We start from the raw sequence: 23137 nt of genomic DNA, 5'->3' as shown, positions 1-23137 counted from the left end.
TTAGTTTGAATATACACTGATCCAAAAACAACATCCCATGCACATTTTCGGTATTGCCACATTACATTGCAGAATTTTAACTTGCATACCAAAACACTACTAAAACTTACTAAAATTAAAAATTGCATGACCAAATATTTCCACCAAATATGAGGATTATGCGTTGCCTTTTGTCACTACCAAAAAAAATTATGACATGTTTTGACCATGACAGTTTTAAGGCTAAACAAACAAAAAAGTGCATATTTATTATATTTTTTTAATTAATTAATTACTATTTTTGGTAAACTTATGATTTTTTTTTTTTTTTTTTTTTTTTTTTAGTGAAGGTAATATGCCTTTTTATCTGTTGAATTTAAAAATAATAAAAAGCAATATAACTCCAAAATGATTAATGCGCTAAAATCATATCAAAATCTATTAGAAACATTTTGTATTGTTAAAACTTTACATTAAAATGGCATATTTCAGCTAATAAGAGTTACACTGTTCAGATCACGCGAAACCTACCTGTCTCCAATTTTATTCACCTTACTTTTGCTCAGAGATGCTCAAATAAAACCAAGAACCTCCACTTTCACTGGGCCTTAGAGAGCTGTCAAAAGTAGCTCATTTCATAAATTCTACATTTGATTTTTTTTCTAGAATTAAAGATTCATAAGTTTCAGAACTCGACCTGAGTGCTACTCACATGGCTGACTGTAGTATATCACTCTTTCTGCAACAAATCAATTGAAACGCACTGCACCCTTGTGGCCAAAACAAATGAATGCTTTGGTTGTTTTTGGGTTATTTCAGTCAGGGTCAAGCCATATATAATTTTTGACAGGAATAAAAATGAAGCTGTGAGGGACAGAAGTACAACAGTTGCAGTGTTGTTTACAAATATACTTGATTGTGCAGAAAACATATTTCCAAATAGTAAAAGAAAAAAAAGTTTTAAACAAAATAAAATTATATAAACTAGGAGGACCTTAAGCAGTGCATGCCATTGTTTTCATTTTTGTCAAAAAAATCTGTATGGCAAGGTTTATTCCGACTAGTTTCATTAACTGAGATCATTTAATTTATAATTTTACTTTATTTATTTTTTACTAAATTTCCACGAGTGAAACATCAATCAGTTTTTAAACAAGTTCTGTATAAAATCTAGAAATGTGCACCTGACGATTCTGTTTTAAGCAAATAAATTAGAAAATGCTAAAGTACCAAAACATCGGTACAGACCGCTTTTATTTCACGTTATATGCATGTAATCTCTACAACTGTCTCTGTCATTCAAGCAAAAGTGTCGGTTTGTTGTATCCAAATAACCTAAAATCTGCTTCATAAAGATTGTACAATTTTCTCCTGTCGGATACTGAAATGTTTCCAAACCACTCTCGCTCCCAGTTCGCAGCTGTCCTGTTGCGATACCCCGGGGGAAAGCGAACATGGTTTTCCATCCCAAGAATCTTCAACAAATGTTCAGTATCCTCATCAAGAGTTTCCAATTTCCCAACAAAGTCATACTCAATTTGGCACGGATGGCAGAGTCTGTACATCTGCTGCCAGTGCTCATTAAATGGCTTCTCCTTCTCAGTCTGTGGATCTAACAGGTACTTAATAAAGTGAGTAAATGACAATCTGATACCTGCAGTGAAGGCTTCTTGAGCGGAGTCGGGGAGCTTTGAGATATTAGCATAACGTTGAAGCATTACAGAGCCAAACTGTCTGTAAAAATCCTCATTAGGCAGAGCAAACTTGTTCCGGAAAGCAGAAATAAGTCGTACAAAAGGATCCCGTACGAAAAGGAACTTTGTGTAATTCTTCAGTTTGTGATGCATCAAAGGACGTGAGAAACGACCAAAAAGCCTCCAAAACTTGTTAAATGTCAGATGCAGAGTAGCATTGTGGGATAACGCTGATGGTATGTCAAGAGGATCCAGATACGGAGCTCCATCAGGTGTCTTCAGGCTCTGGCTGAGAACAATCATGACTCGTTTCCAGTTGGTGCAGGCTACCTTCGGTACAAAACAGTAAATAACACCGTGATGATCATCCACAATGAGGTGGTCCAGGGCTTTGCTTGGAATCTGGTCAAATGTCTTAAATTTTCCGGGGAAGTTGAAGCTGTTATTGGCTGAGCAAAGTTCTGTTATCGAATGTCTACGGTGCGCTTGACGTAGTTCGAGGTGCGTTGGAGAAAACGGAGTAAAAGTTTGGTTTAGGTTGTTTGCACCTTGGTCATGCTTTAGGTGAGTTGTGATGAACGTCATGTTCGGGTCGACTGACCTGCTTAACTCCTCACTTTTCCCGTGTCTAGAGGACATCATGATTGTGGGTAACGCGGGAGATGATGAAGCCACGTGCACATGAATATTCCCATCTCTCACGTCATCCCAGTGAACTATTATGAAGAATATGATAAATAGTGTTCCCAGCAGAAGGAAAAACTGCAGCTGCTTTAGCATCTTCACTGGAAACTACTGAATGATGTGGAAAACGATGGAAACTACCCAACTGGAATATGTAACATCATCATCTCTGCAATGAGCCAAGTTGAGAATTCCTGAGAAAAACACACAAATAAGAACATGTACATTGCAGTTTCATTTGAAAATCTTTTCCCGTGAAATATGATGCATCACTCACCTAAATCGCGTCTTCTAGTGCTCTACATTTCAGAATGCTCCACGTGTTCCAACTGTTAAGAGGGCAGGAATGTTTGAAGCTACATATGTAAACTCACAGTAGGGTGTGAACACAGGACAAATGCTCCGCCTTTCAGCCAGAACTAAATCATATGCTGTTATTCCAGAGTTCAGCTCTCTGCCACAGATATTCACAGGAAACCACGGCTAAAAATAAACGGACCGGCTCGCATAGAGTTGACTTCAGAATGACAAAAATTACCAGCAGCAGCATTGTCACAAATAACTTTTATTGTATTTCAAAATAAAATTCAATGGTTCTCCGTTACAAAAATAACCGAACCCCTGAGATCTAGTGGCCTCTCGTAGGATTTCTGTGGGATTGTTTTTACAGTATGTGAGAAGGGAGATGCACGTTCAAACACAGAGATCACTCCTTTCCTGTGTTATTTACTGTATTAGGAAAGATTAAAAACTTTAAAAAAGGAATTTATTTAATGTACATTTACTATTTTATTGACCCTTTTAATTCCTTTATTTGCATCATTTTTCAGATGTATTACTTTTTTGCACCTCAGCAGCCTACATTGACTTTTATTTATTTGTTCCCTTAGTTATTTAAGTGCTAAGATATGTATTTTATTTCCCCATTTATAGGCTACTTTCTCGCCGTTGTTTTTTGTGATTGAAAACTGAATTAACTTACAAAACGTCCCGTTCACACTGCAGCTTAAAGTCTCAAATACTGTCAGTATGAACGTGCAAGGGGAGTTCATCCCTCAAATCTTCTGTAACCGACAGCAGCTTTTATATTTGGGTGGAGAGCGGAACGTTTGAGTCTAGCAAAGCATGGAAAACTGACAGAAGCAGCTCCACTGCAGTTGCTGGAGATAAAACCCCAGGATGACACACAGCTCATATCTGCGTTAGGCCTACCGTAGGCTAAGTTACCAAAGCTAAATGTAGAAATTTTGAAAAAAATTACCTTTAAAGTTGTCAGAATGAAAGGTTCAGATAACAGCTTCATTCTATGAAATAGTCATCTTTTTCAATGTAATATGCAAATTTCAATGTTTTATCCAATAGTTATTGATACATCATTAAAGAGTGACGTAATCTGATGTTCGACACCAGACACACTCAGTTTCACTAAGATTGATCAGGGATCGGTTTGGGCTTGTGTCAGGTTAATGGCCTATCCAAAGTGACCTACCATTGTACTTACATTAAATAAAATGTACTTATCATATAACTAAGTCATGGAACAACCTGTAATTACAGTTTGTAATTATGTAGATGTAACAGGCAGCTACTGTTACACATATGTAACAAACCGAGTCTGTTAGACTGCTACTTTAACTTAAGTACAATCTTGATCCACTTTATTTTAAATAGCTTATGTCTGTGTAATGTTCTGTAATTTTAATGTAATTAGAAAGGTATTGCATGTATTTAGGCTGTGTATTAATGGGTTAAATCTAACTAAGGTGCAGCTAGACTACAGTAGAAGGTTTACAGTATAGATACACAAGAAATACACTTAAGTACAATCTTGACACACTTTATTTTAAATAGCTTATTTCTGTGCAATTTATAATTACATTGTATAAAGTCTGCAACACATATGCAACAATCTTTTGGTTTGTCTGCAGCCGACATCTACATAATGACAAACTGTAAGTGCAAACTGTTCCATAACTTAGTTACATGGCCAGTACATTTTGTTTCATGTACATTTGCTACTACTAAGTACTTGCTAGGTAATTACTCTGTATTATCACACCTTAAAAAAAGTGTTACATCGTGATCATTTCAATGCTTTGCTTTTTTCAAATAAATTTGCTTAAAATGTGAATTGTCAAAATATTTTTGTATTGTCAGTTTCAAAGCAGACAAACTGTATACAATTTATATTTAACATTTTTGAATTACAAGATTTTCAACACACGATAATTCTCAAACAACATTAAAATCAGCGTAGTCTCATCTGTACATTTTAGAGCAAAAAAAAAGATAATATTCCCTTGTACAAGAATTAAAAAAAAACTCAGACATGTGACTTTTTTACGGTATATTTGTTTTTTTGCTGTGCTTCATTCTTTCTGTTAACATCAGCCATTCCTTTTTGTCTAGGATTTTCGTTTGTGGACTTCTTGTAATTGCCTGGCTGCTGTAGGAGATTGCTGGAGTAAGAAACATCTCCTGGGCCTAAAAAACATTTTTGTTAACTTGGCTTGGAATACAAAACAATCCTACCGACCTTCATTTCCCTATTAAAAATATAAGAACACAGCTGAATAGCACGAATAACCCTCACCTCGCTGTCGTTTGTAGGTCGCCTGTCCTCCTCGTTTGATATCTGATTGTTTTTGATGGATGGTACTGGGTGGCATTCCCCTGATCTCTAACTTCCCAAGTTGCACTTCTCCTAAATTAATATTGACAAAATACTAAAATTAGGCTTATTTTAAAACTACAGCATGAAAGTGACACATATTGATTTTGGCACCCATATAAAAAACCCCAATTAAAATTACGGTAACAGAGAAGTTCTAAACACCGATCACATCCAAATGCTAATCTAAATAACAATTTTACTTTGAATTTAGAAAGAAGTTGTGAAACTGAAACAGCTTTAGTTCTGTACCTGTAAAGCGAGTGCTGGGGTTTTTGACTTTAGCTACAGGTGGTGTTGAAGGGTTTCCAGCACTACTGTTGAGTGGCTGGATCACGTTTAAAGCTGGTCTCATAAGCCGGTTGTCTGAGATACTCTCCAAAGCTGGATATCTGGAAAGGTTCTGTCTTGGTTTTTGTACCTGCTGCGGTATGAACAGATCAAATTAATCAGCTTCCTAGATAATGTTACTTGGCATTGAAACTTGATGCTGATTTGATGCTCAAGAAACATTTCGTATTATCAGTTTTGAAAACTATGGAGCCTTGCACATGACATTCAGGAATAAAAAAGGTAAGGTTTGCATAATTTACTGTTTCGATCCCGTGCACACAATAAATTGAGTGAAAGATTTTGAAAATCGTGCACTCGATTTAGCAAATAGAGGGAACAAATTAGCATATCATGTGCAGCATTTAGCAAATTGGGGGAAAGAGTTAGCAAATTACGGGAGCAGATTAGCAAATCATGTGCACAATTTAGCAAATCTTGGAAATGAATTAGCAAATAAAGCATATGATTTAGCATATCGAGGCTACAAAATAGTAATTACATGCACGTTTTAGTAAGTCAAGCACACAATTTTTCTTTCTTTCTTGCATGTCATGTCTCTGTATAAAACTGATTTTTTTGTGGAAACTATTATTTTTTCAGGACAGAATTTTTTTCGCAACAGTGTGTCACTTTTGATCATCTGAATGCATTCTTGCTGAATTAAAGTATTGATTATAGATGCGCTCATACCCTTTTGCTTGCTTCAAAAGATCTGGACCGTTTCTTGCGCTGCTGTCTCTCCATTCTGCCCTCCGATGTCTTTAAGTCCTGTTTTGACTGGGACCTGCCTCCATGTCTTGGAGGGTTTCTTTTGACCTCAGTCGACTCGTCTGCCAAAGTTGAAACCAGACTGTCCATGCTCACTGAGGACTTGAGCCCTGCGGCCAAAGCCGGACCGGCCGCTCTGGAGTTGGTCTCCTTCACTAGATGTGAGCGACGTTTTGCTGCAATGACTGAAATGCTCTTGGTGTCACTTACAATTTCCCTCAGAGTGTCTGGACTCACAGCTTCACTAGGACATACAGGAGTCGAATCCTTAACAGCACACACCTGCTCAAAGACAGTCAGCTACATTAAAAATCAACATAGATCTGGGATTGTACAGTTACATCAAGTTGAGTTCATGTTCACCTCTAAGTTTATTTACTGATAGTTTCGTTTACTGATAGTCAAAAGTGTGTCTCGTGTCAAGTCATTTAATTACATGGTAAAAGATGAGCGAAAGCTCTGTGTTTATGAGCACTGTGTGTTTACCTTCATTGAAATGGTTCTGCTAGAAGATAAGTGGTGCCGTCTCTGTGGCTTAAGTTTAGATGGTGATTTGAAAACTTTGTTATTGTCACTGTTAGAAGGAAGATAGAAAATATAAAAATTATGAAAGTGTACTGTATTCCAGATCAACATGGCAGTCTTATTTTCTCTCCACATGCTTTACCTGTCATAATCCAACCCAGAGGAAGAAGAATCACGGGGGTGTTTATCCAAAGGACTGAACTTCTTATTCTGCTGTGTTTTATCTGTCTCTTCTAAATCGGAGATCACATCAAGTCTCACTTGACCGGCCATAATCATGAGAGAGTTATCCTGTGTAAACAGAAATCAATCAATTACAGTACTGTACAGTAACAGTTTCAAGCATTTAATTTAGAAAAGAAATGACAATGATGTATTTCATTGTTCAAAAGTGACAGTAAAGAGATTTAAAACCATGCTTTACATATAAATATTAAGCAGCACAATTGTTTTTAACACTGATAAAATTAAGAAATGTTAAAGGCTGATAAAGTAAATTTAATTTTAAAACATATTATAATAGAATTTAGTTATTTTAAATTGCAATAATATTACAATACCAACAACACAATATTACAGTTTTTACTGTATTTTAAAAAAGAAATGCAACCTTCGTGAGCATTAGAAAAGTGATACTGACCCTGAATTATTGAACAGAAATGTGTATTTAAAAAATAAGTAAAATGGAAAGGTAAATGAAAAAGATAAAGAGAAAAGAAAAAAAGCTTACAGCTCTGGGATTTGTGGTAAAAGTATGAAGGCTGAGTATTTGGTCGATATTTCCATCACTTAATTCACTAAAGTAGAGTGAATAAAGCTCTTGTAATTCCTCAGGTACACAAAGTCCTTGATCTGTGGACAGAAGGAATGAATATATTTATGTTTATTTACCATACACCAGATGCTATAATCTGTCTCTCAAACATCAGCTCATTTCAGTGACCCACAACCTTCGATCAGAGCCTTCTGCTGGTGTATAATGTCATCACAGAGCGTCCGCTGCTGCTCGTGGCGCTGAATGATGAAGTCTTTTGTTCGGAGAACATTTTCTTTGCAGAGAACAGCCGACTGGATTTCAGTTTTTTCAAGTTCCAGCTCATGAACCTTACAAAGCAATGTCAGAATGTCTCTCTGCTCACGGTTACTTATGCGTTTAGGAAGCAACTCCTCAATCTTAGATGACTTCAGTTTCATGTTCAATAATTTTTCTTCCAATTCACGCTGAAATAAAGGAAGACACCAACAGGAAAGAAAAAATATATATATATATATATATATATATATAGATTTTTTTATTGCCACTTTTTTAAGATGAGGTCATATAACGGCATGCTTTAAAAAATGAAATATGAGTTCTATATGAAGTATACTGCACTCCTGTCATTTCAGAAGTCCATTAGCTGTTCTGACTCAAAAAATGACGTAATGAACTTGATTACTTTGAGCTCCATTGTCTTTCTCTGTTCAGCCAGAAGTGGGCCGATCTCCTCTCGAGCTGCTGTGACATACTGAGGCTCCTCTGGTCCACTCTCTTGCTCTTCCTCCTTGTCTCTGTCTGTTTTCTCTCTAATTACATCATCTCTCCCTCGCTGGGCACGTGCTCGATCACGCTCCCAACTACCAGATGAGGAAAAGAGAAACAATGTTTATTTAAGATGAAAATATAAAAAAGCTGACACTACATTATGAGTTCTGAGTAGTATTTTTTTACTACATAAATGTTTTCACATGGATGAAAATAGTTTCTTTTATTGTTTTTTATTAATTTTTTTATTGTCCTGCAAAATATCAAATGGATTTTAATTATAATGGGTGATGGTGTACATTTTTAAGTTTAAGTTTTAAGGTAGTGACACAAGTAGAAACACTTTTAACTATTAAAAATACAGAAAAAGCAATTAACTTGACATATTATAATTATTAAAATGTATCCTTAATTTTTTTTTTGCCTCAAAATCATACTAGGGGACAGAAAGCATTTTCAATTCATATTTTGAATTTTTATTTTAGTTTATGCTTTAGTGGCACTTTTTTGCTTTTTTAGTAAATGTTAAACTAGCTGAAAATGAGAAATGTTGCCTATGTGCATTATGTGCACATGCATAATTGTAATTAATTTAAAGGGATAGCACAATTTTTTCACCATCAAATTTTAAGACTTTCTGTCTCATGCTGAACACAAAGTAAGACACTTTGAAGAATGTTGGTAAACAAACAGTTGCTTGTAGTCATATGGAACAAATACTATAAAGTCAATGACTACCTGTAACTTTTTGGTTACACACACATTCTTCCAATAATCTTCAGTTGTGCTCAGCAGAAGAATGAAATACAGTACTGGAACAACTTGAAAGTGAGCAAATAAATAATTTTTGCATGAACTGTCCACAACTATAATAACCTCTAATCGAAGGATTACAGATGACTGGAACTCTGTCTGTATGTTTAAGCGCTTACTCTGAGATGGTGATCAGATGTCTAGATGTGTCTATATGGAGCTCCATATTGCAGTTCTCCAGCTCCATGAGGCTGCGTCTGATCTCCATCTGCTCTCTGAAGGCAGACAAGAGCTGCTCCTGCAGTAAAGCCATCTCGCCATGACTATACTGCTGCACCTCGGCTAAAAACAGCGCATGTAAAGAAACCAGATGCCAATCATAAAATAAAACAGCTTGCATTTTTACTGCCATTTAAAAATAATTGTCCCACTGATCTTACTTCTGTTTATGGATTTGAACAAACTATAAATGATTAAATACTGCTGCATAACTCAAATAGCGATTTCAGGATGTCAGGTTAAAATCCTGGCGTTAATAAAAAGGTTTATTTCAATATTTCTTGTCAGCTAATGTACCCAAATTGTAAAACACAATGAGCACACCTTGAATTTCACGAATGTCTGCTTTCTCTCCTTTCTGCTGCTCTTGACTCTGTTGGTCAATCTTTGCACGAAGTCGCTCAATTTCACTTCGCAGATCAGCAATAATATGTGTATATTGAGCCAGGTGATATGAAATATTCATCAAATTACGTTTCACCTAGAAGAATTTAAAACTGAATAGTAAGAAAGAGACCTGGGCTGCATCACAACAAAATCAATAGTAATCATCAATAGTAATCCCGATGCAAAATCCATCACAGTGTCTACACAAATATTAAGCAGAACAACAGTTTTCAACATTAACATTTATAGTAAGAAATCTTTCTTGAGAAGCAAGTATTTATATTAGAAAGATTTTTTTTAAAGATCACGTGACTCTGAAGACTGGAGTAATGGCTAATAAAAAGTCAGCTTTGCCACAGGAATAAACTGTTTTAAATATATATATTAAATTAAACACAGATGATTTCACAATAACTTGGTAAGTGTAAAAAAAATGTTACCAACTCCAAACTTATGAATGGCTGTGTAAATTCCTCATAAACCTAAACTTATTTCATTGACTCTATTTTTGTGTAATACTTCTTCAGCTGTTATTTTTTGTCAAGTAATTGGTCTAATACAATCATCTGGTTCTAGACTATTCTAAGTAGTATGGTTTTACCTTGGTTCTTATATTTTTGGCTTTGTCGGCATAAACCAGAGTATTTCTTGACTCTTCAAAGTTGGAGCTGGCAGGACTGATATGGGTTATCATGACTGTGCGACTGTTTCCTCCTAAAGCATCCTGAAATTCACATCAAAATATATGCAACTGTGAGTCTTCTTAATAATTAAGTTAATAATTAAGAGTTTATATAAGAATTTGAAATATAAGCTTACAATTCTGTGAAAAAAAATGTATAATACAATTTGGATTTGATTGTTCTTGCTTACAATTTTCAAGTTATAAGCTTTATATATATATATATATATATATATATATATATATATATATATATATATATATATATATATATTTGACTTTATATTTGACTATATTTGTCTAGCAAAAAAAAGGATTTATGAGACATGAACTAAAAATTGGCGGGAAAGAAATTGCAGAATTGTGAAATAAAAAGTCCCTTTTTTTTTAAAGATTCTGTGGTGGAAATAAGATTCCATAGATTTTCTTAACCTTAAGAAGTCGAGTGAGTTTGCTGTCTCTGTAGTTGACAAACTGAGCTCCTTTCCCACTCTTTTCACTCAAGGCATTGATGCAGTTGGCCAGAGCTAACAGGGAACGATTTATATGTGCTCCTTCCTTCATTCTCTTTCCTCTGTTTTGAGTCTGAAAGAAGAGAATATGTGCTTTAGAACCTGACTTATGACTCTCGGCGTTCACAAACAAATTGATTATATGTGAGAATGTCTGAATTTAATGAAGGGTGATGTTTTGGCTGCCATATAAAATGTAACATGCTCAAATTCCTTCATCAGTCTCACATTATATGCATATGAATAATGAAGGGCAGAAGAACTTAAATATTCATTTCGGTGAAAGACGAGAGAGGGCGCTGAACTATAAAATCTGGTATCCCTGAGGAATTTCAAAAGCTTGCGTTTCCAATTCAGCACACCAAAACAAACGGCACGTACCTGTGATGCTCGCTCAGTTCCTGCCAAGTCTACCATGAATAGCTTTCCCACCCTGACCTCCTCGTTGATATCCTTTACACGGCTCTTTTGCTTGACTGTCACCTGTGGAGCAGACAAAAGCGGAAGACAAACTCTCAGGCGACAGTGTGCCAGTTTGAGGTCATGTACATGCTTAGTGCGTGTGTTGTCGACTTGCCTGAAGAATAGCATGAGAGCGAGATGATGTTTTGTTAGCAGCTGTCGACTCCTGGGTCCTCTGTTTATTCCCTTTGGTCAAAAGAGTCATTATCTGAAATCAGAGGCCAACAACAGTAGGACATCATGATTTTTGGAAACATTATAAGGAGCAGACAGGCCAAGGTGGACATCAACTGCAATTCAATGAGTCTGTGTACCTCTTTGGCATTACATGTAGAAAATTCAGTGATGCCTGCAATTCGTATTTCGCCTTTAGCATCCTCACGCAGCTCAAGGTATCCAGAGGATGGATTTAACAGATCTCTGATCATCTCATTATAAATCTGTGAAAAAAGTTGATTAGTGTTTAATACATAAAGGACGTACTCCATTTCTAAAGTTACAGACAGACAGTAACAAACCTGATGCAATATTTTTTGAATATCTACAAACAATAAGGCTGACCTCTATATATGACATATAAACACTGCAATCCAAATCTTCAGTGCTGTCTTCAATGGCACTGAAGAGATCATTAAGTGTTCGGATGTAGATGCCCGGCTCAGAATCTAACCCTAACATAGTGTGCGTCTTCCCAGCCCCTAAAAAATGAAATGAAGAAACGAAACGGAAAATGTGAACAAGGATATTTTGGTTAGTTTATTTTCTTTGTTTATTAATATTGGCTGATGTCTGATCTGTGGAGGTAAGTGGTAATTTACTGCCCCAATCAATGGTGAAGTGCCTGTGAACAAAACTAGTGTAAAACTAGCCATTTCAATTTCCATTCCATTGGGTTCAGAATGTACTGCTTTAGCTAAGAATTTTTATTTAGGATCATCATTTTGCAGGGAATAGATATACACATTATGTGAATTTCTATACAAAGAAAACTTTGCATCAGCATTACCTGTAGGTCCATATGCAAAGACTGTGGCATTGTAACCAGCAATCACTCCATCAATTAGATTTTTTGTTGTCGCCACATAAACATCCTCCTGAAAAAAGAAAAAGTAAATAAAATTCAGGTCTTAAAACTGTGATCATGATGAAACCTTTATTTGACCATTAACACAAAAATAATCAGAAAACTGAAGACTCTGATTAAAGAAGCTTGACCGTGTAGGGTGATGATCAAGGATCCCAATATTTAAACTCTTTTGTGTGGAAGAGAAGCACTACTACACACCTGGGTGGCAGTATAATCGAACGCCACATCAAACATGTATGTTTTTTCACGTGAACGGTTGGCCCTCAGGACATTGTCGGAGTCTTCACAGGGGTCCATCAACACCACCATCTGAAGATATCAGAAGAAGTAATTAGACATGAGAATTGACTCAAAGTATTAGATAAAGTCTGCAATAACTAAACAATAACCTTTATACTTTTCTGGACCTCGACAGTGTTATTTACTTGACATTCAATGGGATAGTCACAAGTCTGCTGGTTTTCATCTAAAATATCTTAAAAAAAAGCTTTTACAGGTTTTTGAACTAAAACTGGGGGTAAGTGATTAATGACAACATTCTCATTTTGGGGGTGAAGTAACCCTTTAAAATGTGTACATTTAAAGAAAAATATTTCATGTTGTGCTTTTGGACCTGGATTTTTATTAAATGGCGGTTGTATTTCAGCGTTCCTTCCCTTAGCAAAGTCTCAGAGAACCTAAAAACCTACATTTAGAGACACCTGACAAAGTGTTTTTGCACTTAATTTGCACCTTTCCTTTTTGGCCAACCCTTTAGAACGATGCATTATATTGTATTGTATAATTTTAAGTGTAATCTCTTCTTCATCATAGGTGTTTGTAAGGTACATCCTTCCTAGTAAGCAAGACTGATGTGGTTTGGAAATATGCAAACAAAGACTGCAGCATGCTTCTTTGCCTTTAAGAATGCCAAGACATCAGACATAAGTAAAGAAGACAGTAAACCTTATTTACTGACTGTAAACAGGATTTACTGAAGATATAAGGAAGGATTAGGGCTTTAGACCATCATTCATCATGACAAGTTCTGCAACAGATTCTTAACCAGGGGTTGTGAATGTTAACAAATGTTTCCAAAATCTGTAATTACAAAAATGACCTGTGTTGTTTGTCACATGGCTATATCTTCATGACTAGGTTTTAAATCAAAAGTCATAGATTAAATAATTTACAATTAAATTACCTTACCTGACTGTCAATCTTGTGAGCCACTGTGGTTGCACCCTCCTCGATCTCTGCATCATTCAGTGGTCGGATGCGCAGAGCAACCTTGAATCGATGTATTTCATTTATTAAAAAACTTAAAATAAATCTGCCTTCACCCTATTAGTTAGAATCTATAAGAACAACTGATCTGTTAACCAATATAGAAGACTGGGGCTTGCTGCCACATGTGGAAGAAGTCCAGTAACACTGAGATATACTGCAATCAATCAATCACTTTTATTTATATAGCGCTTTCAACAATACAGATTGTGTCAAAGCACTGAACTGTAGCAAACAGGAGAACAAACTGCACCAATTATTTCTTTGATAAACATTGGTGGTAATGGAAAAGTTGAACTGTGTTCTCAGGACAAGGTTATGTCAGGTCAGGGCAAGTTGTCACATGGTTTATGTATTTTAAAATATTATAATGAATTACAATTTGTGGTAGCCAAAACAATTCATATTTTTGCACAGCAAGTTGGAAAATTTACATTTTTAAAGAAAGTTACTGGGACAGCATTTATTTATTAAGAAAGAGTAACATTTTGTTGACAAACAAAATTTGATTTTTATTTAACGATATTTTAATTAATATTTTTAAATAATATTTTATTATTTATATGATATATATATATTTATATATATATATGACAACTTGCAGAAAGGACAATGCATTGAATAACAATCTTTTTATGATTTTAAAATGTATGTATGTATGCAAAGGCTATAAAAACGTACACACTGAGAATATTACCTACAAATAAGAAAACTAGCCTCAGTCTGCCTATGTAGTGCCTTATTAATGAATGCTGCTTTCAAGCGTTCTCACTTGTTTTCATTTTAAACGACAATAGAAGCAATGTCCCACAGGGAGCACATTATCATGCATCTCTAGGAGAAGCCCAAGTAATCTTGTGACAGCGTTTAACCCTAATATTGAATTAACTGTGGTGCACTACTAAAAGATCCATAGCCTACCGTGAGCTGATGGTCTTTCCACTCTCCTGGCAAATCCTTCATCCTTTTATTGCCAAATTACTCCAACCTTGTACTGTATCAAAGCAAGTTTTAACAGACAAGATGAAAATACTCCTCGGCTAGAGCCACGCTAGAGTGTAGCCTACTGGTGATTTACCGTGGGCTAGTTAATCTTCTTGGTGGCTGGGTAATCTCATTCTGAGGCAGGACTGTGTGCTGGCCCCTGTGGAGGTCCTGAAGTCACCAGCGGACTGTTGTTAACGGTGATAAAAACCCCTGGAGGTGTCAAACTAACCGACTCGCGCCTGCCATGCTGGGACTGCGCCAACCCACGCTCTCAAGAGAAGCTAAAACTGTATTTTCATCGGTCCAAACCATAGCAATCCTCATATTTACTTAAGAGTAAACGAGGTTAAAAAAGGTTGAACCGTTGCGTTGTGCCTCTTTATACCAGTCAACCAGTCTGGCGCGAGGAAGCTGTTACTGTTGCTATGGAGAGAAGTACACACTCGGATACACTGGCAGGTTTTTGCGCCAAAAACGAGTCTGCCCAATTAATATATTTTGTCGTTTTATGAGTTTTTATGAGAGCATGTGCTCTCTTGGTTTATTTTATTCTGTACTTTTTTTAAATGTTTTTTTTTTTCTTCCATTTTTGATTTTAATTCAATTTGTTTGTTTGCAGTATGAACCCATAATACTTGGCTAATATAACTATTAAATAATAAATTAAATAACTATTATAGAAACTATATAAGAACTATTTTTAAAAATCTAGATTCTGAGGCTGCAAAAATATATAAATACAAAAAAAAATTACATTGAAAATACTGAATAGCTTCTAGCAGTGAATATCAACTTAAATAAAAAGATAAATAAGATTTTTTTTTTTTTATTTTGACCCATACAATGTAATATTGGCTGTTGCTATAGATATACCCATGCTACTTATGACTGGTTTTTGTTGTTCAGGGTCCATTTTTTCTTTCTTTTTTCCATCCAATGTGTTAGCAATATAGTATAATAGAGTAAACTGTAATACTATTTTTGCAGCACAAACCAGTGTGTTTATGATTATGATAAAAAATTAAAATAATATAATAATAAAATTATCATTTTATATTATTGCCTCATAATGAGGCTTAAAGGACTGTTTCTGTACAGACAAAATAACTGGATGTGAATGTCACTGGAAGACTAATGCAGTATGTTACGCGGAAAAATGTAGATACTGGATGGGGGGCCAAAAACAAACACAATGTTAATGTAACAAATGAAAGGTTTCAATATATTAAACCACAGGAGAAAAATCAAGTCATTTACATTTATTATATGATTAAACATACACAATTTTGTAGGTTAGTAGGGAGTTTGTGGGAAATTCAAGTTAAATTAAATTAAATACAAAGAAAATGATCATATAAAAAATGTGATGGTACTTGCAAAAGACTCATTCTTGCTAATGCCAAAAATTACACTTGGCTAATGAATGTTATAATGTCTTTACTGTGTTCAAATTTATAATTTAAAAATTATTTTTAAATAAGAGCAGCTTGGATTTGACATGACTCTTCCTGATACTGCTGCACATCAGCATGCCAAGTCATGGCTGAAGTTTCCATGCAAACGATGTGTAATTTCCATTGGAATGATGGTGGGAAAAATGCATTTTGAATGATTTCCCAATTAAACAAAATGTTCTCATACAAAAGACCATACCACAGTACAAAAAGAAATTCTCTCTTGAATCAATCAAGTTTTCTTTTGAGAATTGATAACCCACAAAACGGTACTATTGGTTGAGAAGTATCATGTCCTTACTGCTCTGTCAGTAAGGACAGCAAATGATAAACCACTGCCTTTCACTCCATGCTCCTTCAAGAAAATCGTATGAAGGGAGGTTATGAAGAATATGAGCTCTTGCTTAAAATTCATATTAGAATCAAACAACATCCCTTTCATCAGGAATATACATTGAATGTGAATCATCAAGTGTGTTTACATGCTTTTTGGCTTTAGTCAGACTAAATAATTAGTAATGTCCTCTAAATTATTTAGTCCGACGAATCATATCAGCCCAGTTGCGCAAAGAATTCCATACTTTGATTATGAAAGAATTCCACTTCTTTGAACTTTTTTGCTCAACCTAGCTCGATATATCCCAGAGCATGTAAGCATACTTAGTGTGTCTCTCATACACAGCACTTGAGCACATACAAAGGACCTGTGGCACTCTCTGGGGGTGAGTTTTTTCTCTCACCGATGGAAACAACAGTGCTTTCTACTCCAGCAAACGTCTACTCCAGGTCTCCAAGATTAATGATGTCTTCACTGATAAAGAACTCAATGGTTTCCTCTTCCCAGTCCTCAACATTACTGTCCAGCTCATCTGTGTCCACACCTGAGAGATAATAATTCAATGTATGAATGATGGAAAAAGGATATAAAAGTAAGTAAGAATAAGGGGTAAAAAGTAAGTATGTGCGTTGTTTCTGACCTCCTCTGAGCTGAAGGCGCAGCTCCCTCTGTTGGTTGTAAAGCTCAATGGCACTGTCTTTGTACCGCCTGTATTCTTCCATCATCAAACGACGCTTATCCACTAACTCCTGCATCAAGAGCATTACAAAAACATTGTAACATTAAATGCTATTAAGTCAGTGCGGATGAAAGCATATATATATATATATATATATATATATATATATATATATATATATATATATATATACAGTAGATGGAATAGAAAAAAAGAGAACGCTTGTGTTAGAAGGTCAAAATGTTTTAAATAAAAAGAAGTAGATAACAGAAATAGAATAGACAGTACTAGTGTTAGAGGGTCAAGTGTAAATGAAAGATATCTGTTTTTACACACACACACACACATATATATATATATATATAGAGAGAGAGAGAGAGAGAGAGAGAGAGAGATAAAGAGAGAGAGCGAGAGAGATATATTTCTGTTGAATTAATTTTTATATCTCATTAAAACACCTGCTAAACACCTTCACTCAGACATTACAAACTACGAAGGAAAAAACAACTGACCTTAGAAGCCTTTGACTGGCTCAGTCTGTCCTTTTGCTCAAAGATTTTTGAGTACTTCTTGAGGTCCTTCTTAATTGCCTGTTTAAAAAAGGAAGACCGTCATTAAAATATTTGTAATAAAAAAATAGAGTGTAGATGTTACAAATGTGAACAGCAGAAAAAGCCATCACCTTAATCTGCTCTTGACTGAGTAATGTAGGAGGCCGTGGTCTCCATAGCAACTGGCAGAATCGATCTTTGTTGTTCTTTTGCAGAAGACGTCCCTGGAACGTCCAAAGCCAGTATGCATTGTCCACCTGTATGCAAAGTACATGACCAGCAAATTAAAAAAAAAGCCTAATGAGGTTAAACGAAGTAACATAAGAAAGTAAACATGTCATATTACCTTGTGGCTCCACCAGGAAACAGAAGTCACCACGTATCTGCCTGTAGGGTCCCATTCCACATCAGAAGCCATGTAATGCTCCGCGATATACATAATGGTGCAATCTGACGTGTCCACAAATGCAAGCGCTCCATTCATACTGCACAGAAAAAAAAAGTTTTAAAAATATTACCAGTATGAACATTTGAAAAGCAAAACAAACAAAAAATATTTAAAAAAGGAATTTTGTGTTCCAAATCAGCATATTATGATTTCTGAAGGACCATGTGACACTGAATGAAGCTGAATTGTTTACTGTATTTTTGATCAAATAAATACAACCTTGATGAGTTTAAGAGACTTCTGTCAAAAACAAGAGTCTTACAAAAACACTTAAATATAGTATAATAAATATAATATAAAATATAAACTAACCTCCGCAGTCCTGCCAGTACCATGAACTGACCTTGAGGACTCCAAAAGATACTGTTAGCCTGCTGTTTATCAAACATCTCTGGAAAATCAAAGAATATTCACTTTTTTTATATACCAAATTCATTAGGATTAACATTTTATCTATAAAAACTTAAATTTAAGTGAAAAAAACATTGGCACTTACTGATGAGATCGATCTTGCCATTGCTTTTAACGTGGTAAAATGAGGCGTTTATTCTGGGTGATTCTCCGTGTAGCACTGCAAACTTATTGCCGTTGGGCTCCCAGGCAAATGCAATGATGCTTTCTAATAAAGATCCAATGTTATATTTAGTAAAATATACTATTAAATGCTCTTTAATAGTATTCTTCAATAGTAAATGCTCTTTAATTCTTAGTTACCTTTCATCTCTACCACATCAACAGGAACCTGTTTCTCTCTCATGCGGAAAATCTCAAAGTTTGTGACGACACCCTATCGAAGAGCAGAAAATAAATAGGGGAACGTGAAGACAGGTGATGAAGTCCTATAAAGACTTTCTACAAACACACACACACACACACCTGGGTCCCTCTGGGTGTCCGGTCCACCTTTACACACAAGTAGTCACCCTGGCGTTGCCAATGAAGCTTGCAGTCCACCACGTTGAAAAGATTCCGCACCCGAATCTCTAAACGGGATGGGAACTGCATGAGCGTCACCCTGGCTGGAATGTCCTTGTCTTCCGGTACCCAAAACGCAATGATGTTGTCTCCCGGGGACCAAGAAAAATCTCTGTCGAACGAGAAGTGGGCTGCACTTTACAATAACCTGACTTTTTGATAACACTCAGGAGTTGCTCTTTGCAGATGTTTCTCCTAAAAAGCGGGAGTCACGTCAGACTCTTAACCAGAAGAATGCTTTGCATTTCCGGTCTCCAGTGTTTCTAGTCAAATTGGCTTATATTCTGAGCTGATGTAATGTTAAACCTATTAAAATGGTAAAAAACACATGGATCCATAACGCCATCTCCTTACAGTGTGGTAAGGACTGTCATTTGTCAGTGCCTCACTCCTCGAAGTCTAAAAAGTGTGTAGATGGCACAAAGCTGCTAACATTAAATAATAAAAAAAACAGATGGGCATTATTTGAATGGGTTTCTATGGAGACCAGAACAGAAGAGCATCCAATCAGAAGAACTCGTAAAGGCAGTGCTCATAATTTATTCAAAAAGATCTATAGTTTTTATTTTGTGCAGAATTAAATAAGGTAAAAAAAAATCTGTGTAAACAATCTTGGGGAGGTAAAATCAGGATCATTATAGTTACCTAAAAGAGACCCTAAAAATTAAAACATAAAATGTTTTTGCCTGAAAATATAAAAAAAATATATATATATAGTTTTATCTCCATGGAACTAGAATAAAACTGTTAAGACTTACTTTATTCCACTTATTTTCAAACTCTTCTTATCTAGCAGACCCATTGACTGAAAGAAATTAACAAAGGTATTAATTAAAAAATACAAGTGTAAATGCAAAAACTACATATTAACTAAAGAGAACTAGTCTTACCGGGGTTTCATAAATGCTTAGAGTGTCTTGTGTCATTCTGGCAAAGAACTTTCCATCTTGACTCCATCTGTGAGAGAATTAATTTAGAAATGTTATCATCTGAGTGAACGATATATGAACACAAACAAAGAAACAGTAATTAAAACCCTCACTTAAAAATAGGCCAGTGTGCCGAACTCTCACAATGGAAGCCACGTTTTTTCTGTCCGGTCAGGATGTCCCAGATGATGATGGCCTGAGGGTCCTCTTTAGTGTCCATCAGTGGGCTGAAAGTCACCACATACCTGACGGACATTTTTAACGTGTTATTCACATTCATATCTCTGTAACTGCTTATTCACGTGCATAGCTCATACATATCTGCTCCCGCTCTCTTTCTCGGGTGTTTACCTCTCGCATGGGGAGAAGTCAATGAGAGAGACGCCCTGGTGGCTGAATCTCTGTATCTGCTTGAACTTCTCTCCACCCCACAATGCAATTCCTCTCTGATGAAAGGTGGCCAGATAAGTGCCCTTAGGTGACCAGCGGACGTAAGTCTCTGTCCAGCGCTGTAAGAAAAATCCAAGTTAGTAATATAAGGATTATTATGCATTTATTACCTTGGTAAAATTACATCCAAAATTAAACACAAGCCCAGTGATAAAAAGCTGTTTAAATTTAAATAATACTGTAAATGAAACTCTGCGAATGAGCAATTCGAACATTATTATTCACCATTATTATTCGTCTAGACAAAAATCTAGAGCAAATTTTTCAAAAACAAACAAAAAAAGGTTTTAAAGACATACATTTAAATGTTGTTATTATTAATTAAATGTTAAATATTGTTTTTGTTAATTTAAATAAACCAAAATGAAATATGATTTTAAAAATTAACTTAACAATTAATTTATTAATTTAATTAATTAATTTAATAATAAATTAAGTTTAAGTGCTAAAACTACATAAACTATACATGAATAATATTTTAGCATATAAATAATAATACTAACCCCGAAGCAATCTAAAACAGCACTTAATCAAATCAGTTTATAGTCTTTATTTAATAGTAAATAAATGATGCTAAAATAACCCTGAAACAGCACTGTTTTGAAGGAAATGTGCTCACAGCTCTCTCTTCAACCAGGATCGGTTCCTTCGGGTCATTGGAAAATATGGCGGTTCGCTCTCCTGATTCATATATCACGCTGTATTGATCACGACAGTCCGGATCCTCGAGCCAGTGCCTCATGTTGCCCTGGTAAACAGTGACAGAAAAGGATGTAATGCCATTGTCATTAGAAAATTGAAAAAAACTAAACCAAACAAAAACAGGAGAAGCCAAACTCGCACACCCAATAATAGTCCAATAATCTTGAAATGTCTCATTCCTGGTGCTTTACAAAACCAAGTTTTTATATAAAAAGACAATGCAGGCACAGATAAATGTTTTTTTTTTTTTTTCAAATAACAGAAGCAGAAGTATGTACAAAGTCTTTAAATGGCTGTTTTTCAGGGGTTTCCCACTGGTCACTGATATTCATGTACCTGAAAAACACACAGATAAAACGGTCCGTAAGATCCGATACCCATACCCAGTTACAATCTTCCAATCATATGAAACTGAAAACATACTTATCAAAATCGGTGAACAGATTGACTCTGAATGTGTGCTGTTTGTCCAGCTTGTAGCCATCTGCATTCTTAACAGCTTCCAGAGCCTGGTTAGGGGAAGCGTACTCCAGAAAGATATACCTGAGAACATTTGACACTAAATAATGGTCTATACAAAAATCAGTATCACTGCGAATATTGTTTATAGATTTAGCTGATAAAAAGTCGGAAACGTACCCTTTTGTCATCCCGGCCGCTTCTGGGTAAAATTCATTCGTGATCTTTCCAAACTTGGAGAAGATTTTATGGATCACGTTTTTCAGTTTCTCCAGACGTTCAGGTCCCACTTGGGGAACGTTGTCCACCACCACCACCGAATCAATCCCATCAGCCTCCAAAGGTCTCTCCCTCAAAACATCCTCCAACAACTCTGCACAAATCGACACAGATAACTAATCATTCACTTTCACAGGCAGAGATTGGGCTACTGGGAAACATATTCAATACCTGCGTTCGAATTTTAAACGTGATGTTTTATAAAATAGATTGTATGATTGCCGTACAGTAGGTATAGCCTCAGTAGAGAAAAAAAGCATTGTTTTTTTTGCACCCTCACCATACTGTTCTTAAAAAAAATTACAATTGCTATTATAAAATTATTATAACATCATTAAGTCTTTAAGAGTGCACAAACATAAAAAACACATAACACTTGTTATCTAACTTGACAATTAAGTGTAATATAATGTAGTAATTACATATTACTAATCAAAAACTAAGTTCTGATATATTTACTGTAAGACATTTACAAAATATCTTAATTTATAATTAATATCCTAATGATTTGACTTGGCATGAATGGAAAATACATTTAATGTCAGCTATTGCTACAAATTAATACGACTTAAGACTGATTATGTGCAGGGATTTGTATTTATTTATTTTTAATGGTTTTACTAGTAACGTTACAATATTAAGAAATCGTCACGTGATGCCTTAATATACAACTTTACAAAACAAATTTTATTCAAATTCAAATATAATATTTTTGGATGAAAATAACGGAATTATGGCTCATACCACGTAAAATATTTGCGAGGCCCGAAAGTAGCAAAAATCAGAAGTCAATGAATATTTAAAAAATGACAGATGTGCAAAATATGATAGGATGCATATGACACATATTTGTGTGCTTTCTGTCAAATTATTAGAAATTGTCCTTTTGTTCAAAGCCCATAGAAATACACAGTAAAAAAAAAGATGCCATGTTATTGCTCATTAAAAAAATAAAGCAAATAAATAGCATTTTAGTTCATCTGATGTCTAGCGTGGAGGCCGCGCAGCATAGCGGGTTTCATTGCATCCTCTTTACCTTCATCATCGATGTCATCCACAAAATCCTCCGGATCGCTGAACGAAGGCTCCTCTTCTTCATCAAATTCCGATTCAGCCGCCATATTTACCGTATCCTGCATTTGACGAGCCGAAATTGCTGAATATGATGCAGGGTGTTTTCTTTAAGTTACACAACTAGTAGAAATGCGTCAGATAATGTTGATGCTGGCTGCCTCCGGACTGCGCAGCTACGATCTCTCAACGCGTCTGCCGTAACCGCG

At 35.4% G+C, this 23137-nt stretch overlaps 3 protein-coding genes across 5 annotated transcripts; all 3 read right to left on the bottom strand.

Annotated features, from left to right (window-relative positions):
- Positions 1 to 1231: 1231 nt before the first annotated feature.
- Positions 1232 to 2687, bottom strand: LOC122351150 (carbohydrate sulfotransferase 12). Its single transcript, XM_043248034.1, has 2 exons — positions 2635 to 2687; positions 1232 to 2551 (listed from the first exon to the last, which is right to left on the bottom strand). The coding sequence occupies exon 2, from the start codon at positions 2451 to 2453 to the stop codon at positions 1275 to 1277; it is 1179 nt and encodes a 392-aa protein (XP_043103969.1). The 5' UTR covers positions 2454 to 2551; positions 2635 to 2687; the 3' UTR covers positions 1232 to 1274.
- Positions 2688 to 4106: 1419 nt separating this feature from the next.
- On the bottom strand, positions 4107 to 15168 carry si:dkey-26i13.8 (kinesin-like protein KIF19). 2 transcript variants are annotated; one of them, XM_043233717.1, is made up of 22 exons: positions 14686 to 15168; positions 14529 to 14601; positions 13530 to 13610; positions 12540 to 12650; positions 12261 to 12348; positions 11816 to 11952; positions 11569 to 11694; positions 11370 to 11462; positions 11174 to 11275; positions 10713 to 10865; positions 10200 to 10322; positions 9536 to 9692; positions 9112 to 9274; positions 8094 to 8271; positions 7605 to 7875; positions 7385 to 7506; positions 6797 to 6945; positions 6616 to 6703; positions 6052 to 6411; positions 5281 to 5452; positions 4951 to 5061; positions 4107 to 4841 (listed from the first exon to the last, which is right to left on the bottom strand). In XM_043233717.1, exons 2-22 carry the CDS (start codon positions 14568 to 14570, stop codon positions 4681 to 4683), a joined length of 2988 nt encoding a protein of 995 aa, XP_043089652.1. In that variant the 5' UTR covers positions 14571 to 14601; positions 14686 to 15168; the 3' UTR covers positions 4107 to 4680. The 2 variants fall into 2 exon arrangements, with proteins under 2 accessions (XP_043089652.1, XP_043089647.1); XM_043233712.1 differs by having other exon boundaries at positions 14529 to 15168.
- Positions 15169 to 15838: 670 nt separating this feature from the next.
- Positions 15839 to 23116, bottom strand: LOC122350276 (eukaryotic translation initiation factor 3 subunit B). Of its 2 annotated transcripts, XM_043246633.1 has the most exons (18): positions 22894 to 23116; positions 21759 to 21951; positions 21543 to 21662; positions 21398 to 21455; positions 21037 to 21165; positions 20319 to 20476; positions 20081 to 20212; positions 19929 to 19995; positions 19797 to 19843; positions 18940 to 19150; positions 18778 to 18850; positions 18560 to 18682; positions 18376 to 18454; positions 17962 to 18100; positions 17747 to 17872; positions 17577 to 17654; positions 17026 to 17134; positions 15839 to 16929 (listed from the first exon to the last, which is right to left on the bottom strand). In XM_043246633.1, the coding sequence occupies exons 1-18, from the start codon at positions 22994 to 22996 to the stop codon at positions 16826 to 16828; spliced, it is 2049 nt and encodes a 682-aa protein (XP_043102568.1). In that variant the 5' UTR covers positions 22997 to 23116; the 3' UTR covers positions 15839 to 16825. The 2 variants fall into 2 exon arrangements, with proteins under 2 accessions (XP_043102568.1, XP_043102577.1); XM_043246642.1 differs by lacking the exon at positions 22894 to 23116 and having other exon boundaries at positions 21543 to 21678; positions 21759 to 21898.
- Positions 23117 to 23137: the final 21 nt, after the last annotated feature.

Source organism: Puntigrus tetrazona, chromosome 1 (assembly GCF_018831695.1).
Source record: "Puntigrus tetrazona isolate hp1 chromosome 1, ASM1883169v1, whole genome shotgun sequence".
Taxonomy (NCBI): Eukaryota; Metazoa; Chordata; class Actinopteri; order Cypriniformes; family Cyprinidae; genus Puntigrus; species Puntigrus tetrazona.
This window is presented reverse-complemented; position numbering and strand designations above follow the sequence as displayed.